We start from the raw sequence: 18,366 nt of genomic DNA on the forward strand, positions 1-18,366 counted from the left end.
CACCGACAACAGTGGCACAGTTCACAAAAGAAGCTACAGCCATTGAACGGGCCCTGCATCAACGATACCGCCAGCATGACCTGGGCAACTCGACGGCGAACACTTCCGTACTGGCTGCGAGTAACGACATGTCTCTGCGTGAAGTTGTCCGAGAAGTGGTGCAAGAAGAACTTCTCGCCTAGTGGCAGCAACTACTTACTTGTTGTTCCATCACCGCTTCGACGTGAAATCTTACACGCCTGCCACAACGAGCCGACTGCTGGGCACTTGGGCTATACTCGCACATTGGCACGGATTCGGCAGAATTACTACTGGCCGAGACTTACTGCGGGCGTTAAACGTTACGTTCAGACATGTCTGGACTGCCAACGTCGTAAACCGCCATCCGTCAAACCAGCCGGCTTACTGCACCCTGTTGACGTACCAGCCACACCATTTGCGCAAGTAGGCATGGACTTTCTGGGCCCCTTCCCTACGTCTACTACTGGTAATAGGTGGATAATCGTTGCCACGGATTATCTCACTAGATATGCCGAGACAAGTGCCCTGCAACGGGCAACAGCAGATGAAGCGGCACGATTTTTTCTGGAATCCATCGTTTTAAGGCATGGCGCTCCCGCCGTAGTCGTCACCGACAGAGGTACTGCGTTCATGGCCCAGTTTTTAGATATCGTTCTACGTCTAAGTGGTACCGCCCACCGGAAGACAACAGCGTATCACCCCCAAACGAATGGACTGACAGAACGACTCAATAGGACATTGGCTGATATGATAAGCATGTACGTAGATGTAGAGCATAGGAACTGGGACGAGGTTTTACCTTATGTCACCTTCGCGTACAATACGGCTCGTCAAGAGACCACTCGCAAGACGCCCTTCAGTCTCGTATACGGCCGTGAGGTTACAACAACATTAGATGCAATGCTCCCTCATGAATTTGACGACAACGAGACGGGTGCTGAAGAGATAATACACCGAGCAGAGGCAGCTAGGCAGCTTGCGCGTCTGCGAATCCACGAGCAACAGGACATTGACGCCCGACGCTACAATCTTCGGCACAAAGCCGTAACATACAACATCGGCGACAAAGTGTGGGTGTGGACACCTATTCGACAGCGTGGGCTCTCTGAAAAGCTCCTACGCAAATACTTCGGGCCCTACATAGTTCTCCGACGCATCAGTGACGTCAACTACGAAGTCGTTCCAGACAGCTCGCACTGTTCAAAGCGCCGACGGCATTTACCCGAGGTGGTTCACGTGCTGCGTATGAAGCCGTACTATGAGGACTGCCAAGACTGCGCAGTTCTTTACCGCTGCTTTCCAAGCGTCTATCATCGGGACGATGATCTTTTCTAAAGGGGGACCAAGTGACACGACTATATTTGGCAGAACCATAATTCAGCGGGTATGCGCCAGTGGGGACAACGCTGAAGTAGCGCGGGGTTTTAGGTGAAGCAGGGGAAACGAAGAAGACGTTGTTGTTGTTCCCTTGGACGACTGATAAAGTGCGTTTCTTGGCGGTGCTGCTACGCATACTCGTCGATCCCACGTCGTTACAATATATATATATATATATATATATATATATATATGCGACGACATCGTTGCATGGGGTACGTGCGCGGAAGAAGTGCCTTCCGCTTCCACGCTGAGCTCATCCATCTTGGAGCATTATCAATGTCGGCGGGTGGGTTGCAAGGGGCCCCTTTCACTTTCTTTTCCCACAGCCGCGGCCGTTAGGCCTAGTTTCTTCTGTATATTTCTCTCTCTCTCTCTCTCTATCTTGTACTGTTGTTGTCGTTCGAGAAACAGAATAGATGCTGTTCCTAGCTCGTGGTATATATGAAGCCGGGACAAAAGCTGCCACTGCGGAGGCGTGCATGGTTCTGCTCTACCCGAATTCAGGTGAAGCGCGCTCCGAAAGCGCACGAATGGAGCTGCCTTGCGCAGGTATAGGCGCGTCCGCGTAAACATTGCGAATGAAAAAAAAAGAGTGTTGGTAAATGCCTTCATATCCTCCGACCAAACACCGCCGTTCCTGTCAAGGGGTGCGCGAACGGAGTTCGCCGGAAGTGCTGCGAAGGTGCGGGCATAAGCTGCGCTTCTGCTTTTCATTTTTTTAACGTTTGTTTGAGAATGGACTTTCCTCGTTCTTTTTCTGCGTCTTCTTTGTGAGCTTGAAGGTACTCTATTCACACGTCTTATACCTGTGAGAACCCGGTATTGACACTGGGTCTTTTGGTGAGGTGAGCACGTTTAGATGATTGAAAGCACGTCGTCTTGGTGTGGCCGGGGCCGCCGTATTTGCTGTTGAAACGTTGGACACGAAAGGCGGGTTTCTTCGAGGAGTATGACTGCGTTTACGCAAACAAATTATTAGGAAGCATTAGGGCGACAACCTTTGAAATTTCGGCGAAGCATGCCATGGGAAAGAGGGGTCTTCCCCCCGGCTCCCCAAAACTGTCGTTTCTCACTCTTAAATTTGCCTTTCCTTCGTCAAGAATATGAGCGTGTCCTCAAACTTCGCCCTACAATTTGTAGACACCTTTCATTGGGAAGGAAAAAAAAACAATAAACGAAGCTTTTCGTCCGTAAATGTTCTTCCCAAGTGGCCTTCTTGCCTTCGTTATAGTTGTGCGGCCAACACGACGATTAACTGCCATCTGTTTTTACAAACGGTTCTACCTTAAGAACCTTGAGCCGTATTCAGAAAAAAAAAATACCTTATGCTAGAAGTGTTCGTGAAAAGAAATCGCAGTGCTACATGAAATACTAGAGGCGGCCGGCCAGTGCAAATAGCACTTAGGAAAGAAAAGAATGGTGAAATTGGCTACTCCCCCCCCCCCCCTTTTAAAATTTTTGATGCACGGACCCAGAATGTTATTTCCCCTGCGCGTTTCTTTATGTTATACGGTATACTTCGTGTAGTTAGATTCAATACTGAGCACTACGGTACACTTCACTAGTCTTGCCTTAGAATATATTTTGTTTTAACTGCGAGCTAGCACTGCGATTAGAGACAAGAGCTTAAATATTTCTTTATTTTATTTCTTTTTCCAACTCGGGACACAACGGATCGGATCGAGTTGCGATGCCTTTCAATCAATATATCTCCGCAGAGCTGCGTGAGAATGGCCTGATAATAGCGGATATATATATATATATATATATATATATATATATATATATATATATATATATATATATATATATATATATATATGTGTGTGTGTGTGTGTGTGTGTGTGTGTGTGTGTGTGTGTGTGTGTGTGTGTGTGTGTGTGTGTGTGTCCTCCTTATTCCTCCTTTCTCACTTTTTCGTGTTTCCGCCGTGCTTTTGTGGCACCATTTTTTTCAATGTGGACTATTTAGAGGAGGAGGAATAAACTTTATTAGTAGAAATGAGCCGACGGTAAAATCGTCCGAGGTGGGCGGCTTCCCTAGTCCAGGATGCCGTGGGCCTGAGTTGATAACTTGGCCCTGCTCACCAGGCGATGCTGGTCTTCAGGGCTCGAGCTTGTCAGCTGGGCCTCCCACTGCTCGACGGTTGGTCCGATGATGGGCGGTGTCGATGCGTTTTGTTGACATTCCCATACCATGTGGTAGAGGGTATTGGGCCTAGAGCAGAAAGCGCATTTGTGGGTATAGCTCGTAGGGTACATCGCGTGTAGCAGGGTGCCGTGCGGGAATGTGCCGGTCTGTAGTTTTCGGAAGATCACCGCCTCTTCTCTTGTTAGCTGGGGATGCGGGGGTGGATAGATCCTCCTACCCAGCCTGTAGTGGCTCAGGATATCGGCGTATCTTTTCGGGACGCTATCTTGTTGGTCTACCGGGGCTCGTGAACCTGGTGGGATAGCCCGGAGAATGTGATCTCGGGCAGCGGCATTAGCCGCTACATTACCCGCCAGGGACTCGTGTCCCGGGGCCCAGACAATGTACAGTTCAGGAAAATTGTCTCGTTTTTCGAGGATGCTCAGGGCTTGTTTGGAAATGCGGCCCTTTTGGTAATTTCTACATGCTGTTTGCGAGTCGGTGATGATAGTGATTAGATCTTCCTCTCGCTGGCCCGTAGTGGCCGCCAGGGCTATCGCCGTTTCTTCCGCGCAGTCGATGTCTGGAGTGTTTACCGAGGCCGCAGCTACCTCTTGTCCTTGGCCGTTGATCACGCTGATAGCGTGGGCCGCTCTGTTCTTGTACTTTGCCGCGTCGGTGTATCGGACTTCTCCTTGTTTTGGTCCTTCGTAGGCCTTACGTAGAGCTTTCACTCTCGCTCGCCTCCTTTCTCTGTGGTATTCAGGGTGCATGTTTCTCGGGATGCTGGCCACCGTGATCTTCTCCCTCAGGGGTAGAGGAACCCGCTGTTTTGTAGACTCATATTCGACTGGGTAGCCCAGTCTTATTAGCATGTCCCTACCCGTGCTGGTGAGCTTGAGTCGCTCTATCTGGCTGGTCTTGTGGGCCTCTACAAGTTCCTCCCAAGTATTGTGTATGCCCAGGCTGAGTAGCTTCTCCGTCGACGTCGTCGGTGGAAGCCCCAGTGCCAGCTTGTAGGTTTTTCGTATTAGGGTGTTCAATTTGTCTCTCTCGCTGTTCTTGAGACCCAGGTACGGGGTGCCGTAAGTGACTCTGCTGATTATCAGGGCTTGTATTAATCTGATTGTGTCCTGCTCTTTCAGGCCGTGCTTTTTGTTTGTCACTCTTCGCACCAAGTGCGCGACTTGGATAACTGTCGCTTGCAGTTTTTTAATGGCGGCGAGACCGGCACCGTCCTTCTGGAAAGTGAGGCCCAGAATACGAAGTGTGTCCACCTTGGGTATGTCGACTCCATTTAGTGTCAACGTTGGGTCAGGTGTGTCCTGCGGAGGCCGCCCTCTTGTCCTCTTTTTGAGGATCAGGAGCTCCGACTTTTCCGGTGCGCATGAAAGACCGCAGGAGTGTAGATAATGCTCGGTCCTGTCGATGGCTTCCTGCAGGGCGTCTTGTTGTTCGCCCGCCGATCCCGTGCACGTCCACATGGTCAGGTCGTCTGCATAGATTGCGTGACGGATACCCCTGATGTTCTCCAAGAGGTTCGGCAATCCCCTCATCGCTATATTGAACAGCAACGGGGAGATCACCGACCCCTGGGGGGTTCCTTTCTGCGGTACTGGGAACTTCTCGGTCCTGAGATTCCCCAGGCCTATGGTCGCCGTTCTACCCGTCAGGAAGTCCCGGACGTAGTTGTATGTCCGCCGTCCGCAGTTGGTATGTTGTAGGCTGTTTAGCACTGCTTCGTGTGAGACGTTGTCGAAGGCTCCCTTCACGTCGAGTGCCAGGATGGCACTCTTGTGGCATGTGCTGAGGCCGTCGATGACTTCTTCTTTAAGCTGAAGTAGAATGTCCTGGGTGGAGAGGTTAGGCCGGAAACCGAACATAGTGTTCGGGAAGTGCCCACCTTCTTCCAGGTAGGGCGAGAGACGATTGTGGACCATGTGCTCGAAGAGTTTTCCCGCGCATGACGTAAGAGAGATCGGACGCAGGTTCTGTAGGTTGATGGGCTTGCCGGGTTTCGGGATCATCGTTACGTCCGCGTGCTTCCAGGAAGCCGGTATACTGCCCGTCTCCCAGCTTTCATTGATATACTTTAGCAAACTCTCTGTCGCCCCGTCGTCCAGGTTACGGAGGGTCTTGTTGTTAATTTTATCCCTGCCGGGCGTCGTGTTTCTTGTGAGATTTCTTAAGGTTGCCACGATCTCCGACTTGGTGAAAGGTTGGTCTAAATCCGGATTGGGTTCCCCCTCGCACTCCGGGTGAATGACTGGCTGCGTCTTCCGTTGTTGCTCGTCTCCGATGTATTTCGCAGTGATGGCTTCGAGCGCTTCTTCTTCGGTTCCCTGGAAGTTGTGTATAAGTCTTTGTATGTGTTGCCCCGTGACAGTTTTTGATTCCGTCTTCGCCAGAAGGGTCTTTAAAATGGCCCAGGTCTTTCGGGTGCTGAGGGTTCCCTGTAACTGGTCGCACACTTGATTCCAGTTCTGACGTCCGAGTTTTTCAGCATACTCCTCCGCCTGCCGCGAGACTGCGGCAATGCGGATCTTGAGTTTGCGGTTTCTCTTCTGCTTCTTCCATCTCTTCAAAAGTCCTCGCCTGGCCTCCCAGAGGTGAAGTAGGTGTGGGTCGACTTCGGGATTGTCCGCAGTGAGTTTGATGGTCTTTGTGTACTTGGTAACCAAGTCCATCACGTTCTTGGTCCACTCCTCGATGTTCTCTAGGCTGCTGGGGTGTTCATCTTTGCGGAAAGCAGGCCAGTCTGTAATTTTGGCTTGACCTAATCTCACGGGGGTTTTGTGGTGCATGATTTCGGTCTGGATGATATGATGGTCGCTGCCCAGAGTCTCGTCCAGTCTCGACCACTCGACTTGCCTGAAGCCAGTGGTGAAGGTCAGGTCTGGGCTGGTGTCTCTGGAGACACTGTTGCCGATTCTAGTTGGTATTAGAGGATCGGTCCACAACGTCAGCTGGTGGTGTTGTGCCGCGTTGTGCACGTCCATACCCTTCTTGTTGGTTGATCGGTAGCCCCAAGCCACGTGTGGAGCGTTAAAGTCGCCCACCACGAGAAGTTTCTGACCGTCGGTGACTTTCTTCACTTCTCTCAGTAACTTGTCCAAGTCCTTTAGTGTGTCGCGCGGAGGACTGTATACATTCAGGATGTAGAGGCTCTGCAGGGTTTTCTTGGGAGGAACCAGCTCAATCAGAGTGTGCTCGATTCTGTGGTTGATTTCGTGCTGCTGCGTCGTGTAGTGCTTCTTGATGAGGACGGCGGTCCGGGTCCTTCCTTGGGCAATGTGCGTTTTGTAGCCACGCATCGTAATATTATTTGTCTCTGTTACCTGTAACGCGATGACGTCAGGTTGGTGTAGGGTGCATAGGTGAAGTAAATTTTGCCGTTTCCGATTTATTCCTCTGCAATTCCACTGCCAAATTTTGAGGGTTTCGGTCGCTTCTTTCTTCTTTGCTATTTTATTCGCCATCTTGGCTTCCCAGAGCCTCGTTCATCGGGGCTTCTCTGATGGGGTATTTTGGCTTTTTCCTTGCCTGCTCTTTTTCCCTTTCTAGGATGGAGATGCGTTGGCTGAGCTCGTTGCCCATCTGGGTGATCTCCTGGCGGAGCGTTTGTAAGGCTGCTTGGACGGTGGCTGCCACAGACTTGCTTATGGTGTCGACGGCCCGAGCCAGTTCGGCTCGGAATTCATTTCTCAGTTCGGTCTTGTCTTCGGTTCGGGCCTTGTTCACCTTGTACTCTATTCCCGATTCTAGGTCCTCTATCGGGGGAGTATGTTCCCTCGGCGGCGTTGGCGTTATGGTCGGTGTCTGCTGTTTTTGCAATTGCTCAATGAGATGTTGGAGCTTCCTCTCCAGGGCTTGTTCCCTGGCCTGAGCTCTTTTGTCCCGTTCCTCCTGACGTCCTTCTTGCTCTTCTAGACGCTTCATGAGCACTTCATTCCGCTTCATCAGGTCGGCGTTTTGCCTTCTGAGGGAGGCGATGGTTTCCTCGTATCTCGAATTTCGCTCTTGTGTCGGCAGTGAGGGAAATGGGTCGGTTGTCGACTTGGAACTGGCTATCACTTCCGCCCAGCTGATCTTCTGCTGTTCTTGCTGTGGCTTACTTGTTCGATATTCCGAGGAGCTTGAACTTGTCTCCCTTGTTATAGGTGGTTGTCGGCCTCTTGATTTACTTCTCTCCCTCACGTACAGGGGTGGGAGTCTTGGCTTGAGCCTTTTCTTGCACTCCTTGCTTGCCGTCTCGTGAGGTAGTCCACATAGTTTGCACTGCAACTGGCAATCATGATCTGTTTGTGGGTTCTGCACCCCGCACCTGTTGCAAATGTGTTTGTCTGGGTTGGGGCATACGTCCTGCCGGTGGCCGATTTCTCCGCAGGCCTTGCAATACTGTACCGATCTGCGGTATGGGCGGCAACGTGTGTACGAGCCGGCCACCTTCACATAGAAAGGGATGTGCGGACCTTCGAAGGTGATAACTGCTGAGGTGGATTTGCCGAGCATCCTCGCATGCAGGATGCCACAGTTGTTGGCTGCCAGCAGTTCCGCAAGTCGTTTCTCCGTCGTACACGCAGTGATGCCGTGCACGACTCCACGTACTGTTCCTGGGAGCGGTTTGATGTATGGCGTCATCTCGTATGTGGCCGCCCCAAGTTCGATGCCGTTGATGGAACCGAGTTTCAGTGCGTAGTCCTCGTCTGCGGTGCTGGCAATTATCAGGTTCTGCTTCCACTGCGTTTGGATGGTTACGTTCGCGCAAAATTCTTGTGATATTTTGTGACTCGAAAGCAGCCCTCCAGAGCTTGCGAAGCTTACGACGTGGCAATTATGAACAGCTGGTGTCACAAATCAACGAAACCTGCCATTGCGCATCTGAACGAGGACATGACATCATATTTCAGTGGCTGCCGGGACACTGTGGCATCGTTGGTAATCACCTCGCCGATGACGCTGCCCGACGTGCCCAGGCTGGCTCACCGACAGTCCTTATACCTTTATCCAGAGTCGACGCTGCAAGAGAGCTTCGCAGTCTTGCTCGTGCAATCACGTTAGGTTGCTGGCATACACCACAGAACTCTAAGTGTCGTTTACACAGTCTCGACCCATCACTAAAACTTACATTACCAGCGAACCTTCCACGACGTGACGCAACACTGCTGTGTCGGCTGTGGGTAGGAGTAGCATTCACCAACTCCTACAGCTACCGCATTGGAATGGCGGATTCACCAATGTGCGCTAAGTGCAAGTGTGAAGAGACCATCAGTCACCTTCTGTGCCACTGTTCTCGCTTCGATAACCAACGTGAGACTCTCCAGTGTGCATTAAATAGACTGGATGACAGGCCATTCACGGAAGCGAAGATCTTGGGAGCCTGGCCTCACAGCTCATTGGCCCAGAAAGCAGTTAGAGCGCTTTTTCGCTACCTGAAGGCAACGGACTTGAGTGCCCGACTATAGACAACCTACACTTAAGTTCTCTCTCTTTCTCTTTCACTCCCCATTCCCCTCCCCACGCGTAGGGTAGCAAACTGGACTCAGTCTGGTTAACCTCCCTGCCTTTCCGTCTTCCCTTCTCTCTCTCTCTCTCTCTTTGAAAGGGGAACCACTTGCCCTTGCAAGTCCTTCGGTGATCTTCTCGTCCGGCCAGCTGGACAGTTTCAAGCCGGTTCTTGGTCGGTATACCACCTTGTAATCATTCTCTGGCAGCGGCGGCGTCACGCGTCGCGGCGGTGGCTTGCCGTTGGTTCGGCTTCCCTGATCTTGCTGCCGTTGGTGGTTGCTGGTGGCTTGCATGCTTGCTTCTACTCTCGGGTTGCTCCTCGCGTTCAGTCCTCCTTGCTGGTTCTGGGGGTTTCCTTGCTTTCCTCCCTCTTGTATGCGGTCCTCGTTCGGCGCCTTCTGGTTTTTCTTGCCTTGATTGCTTGGAACCATGGGCCAGCTTGACTCAGCGTCTTGCCGCTGTTCTCATCGAATTCCATGTTGCTCTGGACCGCTGTGGAGTCTTGGCTATTGTTCTCTATGTCCATTTCGTGAGCACTGCCGTTCGTTTCCCCTGCCATTCTAGGTGCTCGCGAGGCCATGCGGGCCCGCTCCTGGGGCGCGTGCGGCGTTCGAAGAACGGTGTTCGAATATGTCGAGGTGCTCGTTGCTCGGTGCGTCAAGGTAAACAAATCCACTCACCGTGGTAATTCTGGCGACTTTCGATGCCGATTGCCTTGTTGAGTTCAGTGGCACAAAATCGTGAAGGTTGATTAAGGTTAACCGCAATAACTCGCGATAAAAGCAGCAGCCCATGCGAAGCGCGTCCGCTCCACTCGGAGGAAAGGAAAGGAAAGGTGACAACGTCGCGGGCGGGAAATGCGTTAGCATCACGGCTTTTCCGTTTGCCAGAAGGTTTTAAGTGGTCGAACGCGTGCCCGAAATTTCGCTCAGGAGTGACTCATGGTCACGAACAATCCCCCAGTGGTTGGCAGCTATTGGTCGCCATCCCTGCTATGACGTCATCGACGGCAGCAAGAGAGAAGGAGCCTCGCGATCCGCAGGAGAGAGCGACCGACCTTTTATTTATTTATTTATTTATTTATTTATTTATTTATTTATTTATTTATTCAGTTACTTCACAGGCTCCCGAAGGAGTATTGCGTTAGGGTAGGATACAGGGAATTAGCAAAAAAAAAAAGGAGTACGATGAAATTATACATTGTTAGCGAGTAAACATGAAAGAACAAATATCTAACAATATAAATAACGCGATAAATTAAACAGAACGACTGTGTGAAGTAGCAAAAAAAAATTGTACCAAGAAATTATACAAATGGTAGCTGGTATAATACCTGCTACCTTTCATGCAAGATTGCTGGCTCCCTAACGCATGCAGTGGAATAATACGCCGCTCTCGCTTGCGCTGTCTACAGATAAGAAACGTTTTCTTACGGTGTTCGAAAAAAATAACGTTGCATTGTCCCGTCACTTCGCCCCGTGTTGCTCCTCCCGTGTGTTCCAATGCCACGTGCACCGACATTCACTTTATATCCTTGCTGAAGGAACCAGCGGCACCACGTCATACCGGCGAAGTCGTCCTAAAAGTTGAACTTTTACTTTAGGAAAAGAAAAGAATAGAAAGAAAAAAACGCAGTCCACTGAACGCACATGAAACCAAAGTAAACGTCCACCTATCTTCCCAGCATTCCTGTCACGATGAACGCCTCTCTCTACATTTCGTCAACGGGAAAGCCAAGGCTCGCTTCAGGCCGTGGCCACCCAAATGCGTTGTGCAATGGCATGAACGCAGCAAAAATAGTCATGCTTCCAGAATCTGCTAGCAAAAAGAACGAAAAAAAAAAGGAAAAGCGAGGGAGGAGTTACCATGTGGTTCGTTTCACAGATTTCTCCCCTGCCTTTTATTACATCTTCGGCACAAACGCGAATCGCCTCTATGCAAGAGCGTCAGGAAAGTGCGGGAGAAACGTTGGCAAAATTGTTGAGAAAGGTTTAAAAAAAGAAAGAAAGAAGAATGCAGTGACACGCCGCTGCAACACATACAAGGCAAGCCTGTTCTTTCGCCCAAGGCCCATTCAGGAACAGGGAGAACGTTATAAATCACCGCCCAAAGCGCCTTTTGTTGCCTCGGCTCTTTTCTCTCGCCGGGGAACGGCGAAATGGTTTGATGTAGAAAGCGTGTCATCACCGACGGATATCTTTATTCCTGATGTTTCTCAAGCCGCACTACTTTATTGGCCTCTCGTCTTCTCTCTCTCTCTCTCTCTCTCTCTCTCTCCGCTCGCGCTCGAATGCGACGAGACTAGCTCTACAGAAAGCGTGCCATCTGCATTCTGTCCAAAATAGGCAACTGCCGTCTTGCCGAATCCGTGCATTGTGGCGAATGCCACCGCCCATGTTAACTTTACACTGACCTGTGAAATTTTACCATTTTGTCGTAAGATGCCCGATATTAAGAGCTTGTTTAGGATTGTCGTGTTGGTACCAATTGTTGTCCGAGTATTCATTTGTGGGTAGACAGGAAAGAAATAAAAAAAAATGCTATAGAAGTTCCGAGAATTGCTTGAATTGCGTGAGCATTCTTTGGATCGGCTGCTACTCCGCTTTTGCTTGCTTGATTAGCTAGCTTAGGCATGTCCAGCCATTGCTACCAACCACCTCCTATTGCACTAATATAACGATGACATCTGTTGACTTACTGCGCAATTACTTTGCATATATACTGTATCAGCTGAGCCGAAACGTCGTCACAGCCAGTGTTTTTTTTTCTAACGACCAATCATCCACTACTATAACGATTACATGCCTTAACTTCTTTATTTTCCTTTTATTGTTATGACCTTGACGCGGCGACGTAAGCAGCTTTAATAATAATAATAATAATAATAATAATAATAATAATAATAATAATATTATTATTATTATTATTATTATTATTATTATTATTATTATTATTATTATTATTATTATTATTATTATTATTATTTTATGTGGCTCACAGACGGCCCTGCGGCGCTGCGGTCCATGATTCGAATCCTAGTTAGACGCTTTTTTTAACGCTGCCAATCAACTACTATTACACTAGTATAACTACTACATCTGTTAAGTTGACCAATTATGCATTTAGTTTGCAGTTATGAGGCGTCAGGGGACAGGCAGATCTTGCTGGGGTACTTGCCAAAGAATGATTACGCATTAAAGAATCATTTGGGGTGTTTTAGCAAATTATGCCTACACAATATACTAAGGATGTCACTGCAATAAGACATAATTAAAGGCGGGCTAGTTGGTCTGACTTCATTGTGCAAAGTTTTGCGCACGCTAAACGAACACAAGAAAAGGACACAACGAGTAGCGCAAACTGACATCAAGTTGTCAGTCTGCTCTGGTCTTTGTGCCCTTTTCTTGTCTTCGTTCAGTGCGCGCAAAACTTTGCACAAGGAATAAGAATGTCACTCTTAATGCGCCAGCAGTCATAATAAGCCAGAAAGGACGCAGAAACGAAAGACGGGTTGCGACGCCGGCTGGAGGTTCCCGCACCAGCTTGTTGTGACGTCATGAATTTTGACTGTGTCTGTAATTGCCTAGCTAATTTATTTATCGGCAAAGGTGGACTATACTGCAATCTAAAAGGGCTGAAGACTTATCTTAGATTTATCAGGTTTCAGGAACTTTCACGGAGCCACTATGGCCAAAATACGATAATTTACTTCGACAGCCACGACGTCACCACACTGACTGTACCGGTGTTTCGGCGAGAAAATTCTAAAAACCAAAATTTGACTTTCGTCTTTCTCGTCTAATTATTAACCTCTCAGCGCAAAATTAAGAACGACGGAGGTTTCAAAGCAGTGGAGAAATCCTCATCCTTCATCTGTTCGTCGCTGATCCCCTCGTTTGCGAAACCGGCTGGATTGAGAGATCACGGAAGGATTACCGCTGTGCAAGCCCTCCTCGCTGCGTTACGTGATGTTGCAGCGCGAAGTACGGACTTGGGGGCTTGACAAGAATGGACTACACGCAAGGGCTTTACATTCAACGGAAGACTTAGTGCAGCCAAATGGCGAATAAATGCTAAACGGAATGCGCCCAAGAGGGGGGGGGGGAGAGGTAAGGAAAGGAAAGGAAAGAAAGAAGAATTGAACTTTTACAAAATTGTATAAGTATAATACAGAAATTCATGGGCTTAAAGACAGTTCAAATGCGCACTTTCGCTAACCCACGCGGCTGTCGCTGGCTCCCCCGATTATTGGCGGACGCGACCAGTGTAAGTTTTCGCGGATATTGTACAGAGTTGGTGGGACTGTAGGCATCTCTCAGGGTTCGCTGGTTGTCCCTTTAGAGCCATCCCGAGTCTCCCGCGCCTCAATGCCGTGTTAGGGGGCGGGGTAGGCAAGAGACTGCGCAGAAAACCCGTTACTCGTCCCGATGTATTTTTGTACGCCGCGCCGTTCTGTCATTCATTCTGTCGATGAATACCGCTGTTGGAACCGACGTGGAAAAAAAAAAAAAACTCGGAGGCGAGCAGCGCGACGTGCTGAATCCTTCCGCTGCGCTTTCTTCATTACATTCTCTCTCTCTCTCTGGTTGGGTTTGAATTGAACGAAATCTCTGCGCGGTCGTTGTGATGAAAAACACGGGCTCCTCCCGGTTTCCGCGCTGCTTCCGGAAAGCGTGAATTCGCGGCACTGAATTCTGAATGGCGTTGGTAAAGTCATTCGAAATCTCTTCTTCGCCGCATATACATATATCTATATCTCGTCGTTTCCAATGCTTGTGGATGAGAGGCGGGCCAGCGGCTGCATTTCTTACCGACAAGCGCTGTTACTTTCGGTTTTTTTCTGCGCTTTGTAGGGGTGTGCACTGACCCATTTCCCTCCGATTCAGGGCACATATTTCACTATGCTATACACTTAAGTTCTCTCTCTTTCTCTTTCACTCCCCATTCCCCTCCCCACGCGTAGGGTAGCAAACTGGACTCAGTCTAGTTAACCTCCCTGCCTTTCCGTCTTCCCTTCTCTCTCTCTCTCTCTCTCTCCTTTATGGGTCACATTTTTTCCTTTTGCTTTGTCAGACAGCGAGCTTCTTTCTTTGGTTTTATTTTTCTGTGGTAGCATGGCGCGTTAACTTGATTGTTTGAATAACTAGTTACGTGACTGATTTCGGTCGTTAAAGGTTCGCCACTTTACTACTGCAGTCGACGGTTGACGGATTGACTGATTTTTCTGCTTAATAATGCCTTCATTAAATTACTGGCTGGCTCCAGCACAAAGAACGAATAAGTTATTAACTGGTCGACTCGCTAGATTTACGCTACATAAATGGACGAATGAAATTAAGACTGGACGGCTGGCTGATTTATTAACTGGCTTAATTATTGGCTGGCTGGCTGCCGGAATTAATTAATCACAAACAAAAGAAACAACTATTGACTGATAAAACGGTTTACTCTTTATAATGGCGCATAAATGGTTGATTCGCTCGAAAATCTATGGAAGATGATGGTGAGAAAGGTGATAAACTCGCCGGCTGGTAGGGGTGTCTGTAGAAGCGTATGAAAGAACGAAATAGCGATTCATCTTCAAATTATCTCTTTTTTCAGCGTGGGGAGCTGATTTCTTGCGATGAGAATACTGATTGATGGATTGATTGATTGATTGACTGATCCATTGATTGATTGGCTGATTGATTCACTGACTGACTGGTTGATTGATTGACCAGCTGGATGAAAGAATGAATGAACGAACGAATGGGTGGCTGAATAGTCAATTGGTTGAATGTTTCCAGGAACATAAAGATTTACAGACCACGTAGCAGTTTGATTGAGTGATTGATTGAGTGAGTGACTGACTGACTGACTGACTGACTGACTGACTGACTGACTGACTGACTGACTGACTGACTGACTGACTGACTGACTGACTGACTGACTGACTGACTGACTGACTGACTGACTGACTCTGTCGCAGTGAGCGGCGGCCACACGGCGGAGATCCTGCTGCTGGGCAACGTGGAGCACCCGTACAGCCTGGTCGAGTACCGGGGCCTGTCGGTCAGCGAGTGCGGCGAGTCGTGCCTGCGCAACGCGCTCTTCCCGTGCCGCTCGTTCCTGTTCGGCCGCCGGGCGCAGCAGCAGACCTACTGCGGACTCACGCACCAGAACCGGGCCGGCCTGCTGCAAAACCCGGGCAGCTTCGAGCCGTCGCACAGCCTCAACTACTACGAGATCGCCAGGAACCTCGACGGTGAGCCGCCCGCTGCAGCAGGCGTCGTTTTGTGCGAATCCGGCGCTTGCATTTGCAACTTGACACCGGCGACGCCGCCGCACGAAAACCGTTGCATTATATTTCTTAACAACTTCACTGCATTTGATAATAGAGACGTTTAGCGTGCCCGTTATTCCGGCAAGCGGGGGCGGTTTCGGCGGATTGCCGGATGGTCCGGGGCATAAACGTAAGCTGCCGGAGGGGTGCAGTCACCTGGTGTTGTAGAGCTCAAACAGACAAACACAAAACTAAAATTGCAGTAACCTACTTTTTTCTGCTTCGGCTTTTTTGGCAGCGGCGTAATTGTGTTCGCGATTCGCTAGAATAATATAGTAATTGGTTCTGTGTCTAGGTGGTTGAGCTTTGCACCACCAGCCGGCGCCACCAACCTGGCCGCTCACGTTTACGCCCCCGCTCATCCGGCAAACCGCCCGCGCTTGCCGGAATACCGGACGCACTAAGATTAGCCACTGTTAAAGGAACTAAAGGCGCCATCTCTAATCCTAGACGGTCGTCGTAGAAGCGTGCGTTATACGGCCGCCGACTTGAAAGGCTGTGCAAAAAGCGCGCGCGCGGCTTTCTGTTCTCTCTCTCGCAGCCTGCGACGACGAGGACGTCAAGTTCGAGCTCGTCTCCGGACGCTACATGACGGACCGGCCCCTGCGCTCGTCTCAGGTGTCGTCGGCGCACGAGTGCCTGGCGCTGTGCCGCGGCGACGCCAAGTGCCGCTCGGTGTCGTACGACTACCGGCGCCGGATGTGCCACGCTCACTCGGACACGCTGCGCACGGGCATCGACACGAACGTCAAGCGCAACCCGCAGATGAACTACTTCGAGAAGGCCTGCATCTCGGGTAAGCCCGCGGGCCTGACGCCGGTGCTACCCACTTCTTCGTTGGCGGAAGTTGTGCCAGGGTGCGGGTGTATACGGTCGTCCGATGCTATTGGAGGGCGTGATGCAACTCGCGCCGTTGCTTCGCCAGATTAAAAACAACGGGGTAAATAAAAACAGAAGAGAGACAGAATGCCTTCTCCGGCATCGAAATCGGCACCAACGCAGTATACTGTCGTTTTTGTTGCTTGGATACATACATGAATCGCATGAAGAGCAGGGAAACAGGCTAGCAATGGCCTCTTGAGAGAGACGCCACGCCCGCCCGCTTAGATAGAAGGAAAGAAAGAAGGGAAGGCACGGCACGGCAGAACAAATCACATCACCCGGCAGACATTATTGTTAGAGGGTGACGAGTTGTGAAGTCCCTCTGTTTCGGTGGATAGTCCCAAGGCCTCGTGTTTTTCTTGGCATGCTTCGCTGCTTCAATGGAGGGGATATACGCGCGAGGGTTCCCAGTGTTCTACAGTGTGCTTACACTCCGGCATCGATTAATTAGTTCTTTGGACCCGCCGTGGTTGCTCAGTGGCCGCGGTGTTTGGCTGCTGATCACGAAGTCGAGGGATCAAATCCCGGGCAAAATGTGAAAACACAGGTGGGCTTAGATTTAAGTGCACGTTAAAGAACCCCAGGTGGTCGAAATTTCCGGAGCACTCCACTACGGCGTGGCTCATAATCAGAAATTGGTTTTTAATCAATTTTGTTTATTAGAAAGAAAAGGTGTTGGCACGTAAAACTCCATAATTTAATTTTTAATGAATTTTTTGATTTGCCGAGTGATTCATTCATTGGTTCATTCATTCATTCATTCATTCATTCATTCATTCATTCATTCATTCATTCATTCATTCATTCATTCATTCATTGTTGAATCGCTTGTATATCGATTCATATTGCGACTCACTGGCTGATTCACTGCCTACATCACTGACGCACTCACCGAATTGTCTACGGAATCGTTCGCTGCAGCGGGCAGCGTGTGCGACAAGCACTGGGCGTTCGAGCGCGTTCCGGGCAAGGAGCTGGTCGTGGCCGGCGGGAGCTCGGGGTCGTCGCCCAAGGTCAGCGTGGAGGCCAACACCCGCGAGGAGTGCCAGGCGGCGTGCCTGGCCCACCGCGACTTCGTGTGCCACTCGGCCGAGTTCAACTACCAGCTGAGCGAGTGCCGCCTCAGCCCGCACTCGCGCTTCACGGGCACCTCGGGCGAGGCGAAGCTGGAGGACTCCAAGTTTGTCGTCGACTACTTCGAGAACAACTGCGTCCGAGGTAAGAGAGCGAAGAAAGGAGAGAACGGGGGGAGGGAGTGAGAGGGGAGGATGAGGTCAGTGAGTGGCATCCAAGTGATGCTGTCATTCTTACGCCAAAGACGTAGGAATTAGATAGGGAAATTTATTTGTAGCAGTTCATTTCGGCTGCACGAAAACTTCGCTTGACATAGATTCCAAGATTTATGTTGAATCCGCATAAATTAAACAACAACAAACAAACACAGTTATGGATTAACTGTGTTACGGGTTCGCCGTTACGGGTTAGCCATTGCCTGTTCAGTGCTTCTGTGGCATCTGCGACCAGGTGAACCTGCTTCGTGCGCTAATGCATAGCTATGACGACACGTACTATAGTGTCTCTAGCCTGCTATTATAGGCGCAAATGAGTGGCGTATGGTAAGAGGTAGAGGAAGACAGTGAGTGCTATATATAGCTGATGACACTTTGTTAAACGTGCACACGTGTAGGGAATGCTCGTTGTTTCTTTCTTTAAAATTTAAGCATGTCCTTGTCTCGACATCTACTTGATAAAATCGCATGTCAACTCAGACCCTGCACGGTCGGTTTGTTGCCGTTTGTTGCTGACATCGTTTAGTTGTCGCTTTCCTATTATTCTGCCATGTCGACTTGTCACGTCAGGTCATATCGATTTGAGTGCATATATATATTATTCCAGTTTGGGAATCGAGCAGTTCCTAGCGAATGCGCGTGCCTCTCGATTATTTGTGCCTCTACGTCGTCTTCGTCGCGTTGCACGGCTTAGGGTTAGAGTAAGAAATAGGTTCCGAGCGTTGTACTATAGTTACCGTCACACTGCTCGCGGATACTGAGGACCTCGTGGAAAGAGAAGGACGGTGGCGAAGGGGCAACGCTGACGTTTTTCTCCGCGTCTCTCGCGAACTT

At 49.8% G+C, this 18,366-nt stretch overlaps 1 protein-coding gene across 5 annotated transcripts in view; it reads left to right on the forward strand.

Moving 5' to 3' along the window:
* Positions 1-18,366, forward strand: part of LOC139049596 (uncharacterized) — a 279,537-nt gene that overhangs the window by 180,457 nt on the left and 80,714 nt on the right. For all 5 annotated transcript variants that reach the window (XM_070525168.1, XM_070525169.1, XM_070525166.1 and 2 more), the window contains 3 exons: positions 15,008-15,283; positions 15,903-16,157; positions 17,165-17,461. In XM_070525168.1, coding sequence (XP_070381269.1) covers positions 15,008-15,283; positions 15,903-16,157; positions 17,165-17,461 — 828 coding nt within the window. The remainder of the gene's footprint in view (positions 1-15,007; positions 15,284-15,902; positions 16,158-17,164; positions 17,462-18,366) is intronic.

Source organism: Dermacentor albipictus, chromosome 9 (assembly GCF_038994185.2).
Source record: "Dermacentor albipictus isolate Rhodes 1998 colony chromosome 9, USDA_Dalb.pri_finalv2, whole genome shotgun sequence".
Classification (NCBI taxonomy): domain Eukaryota; kingdom Metazoa; phylum Arthropoda; class Arachnida; order Ixodida; family Ixodidae; genus Dermacentor; species Dermacentor albipictus.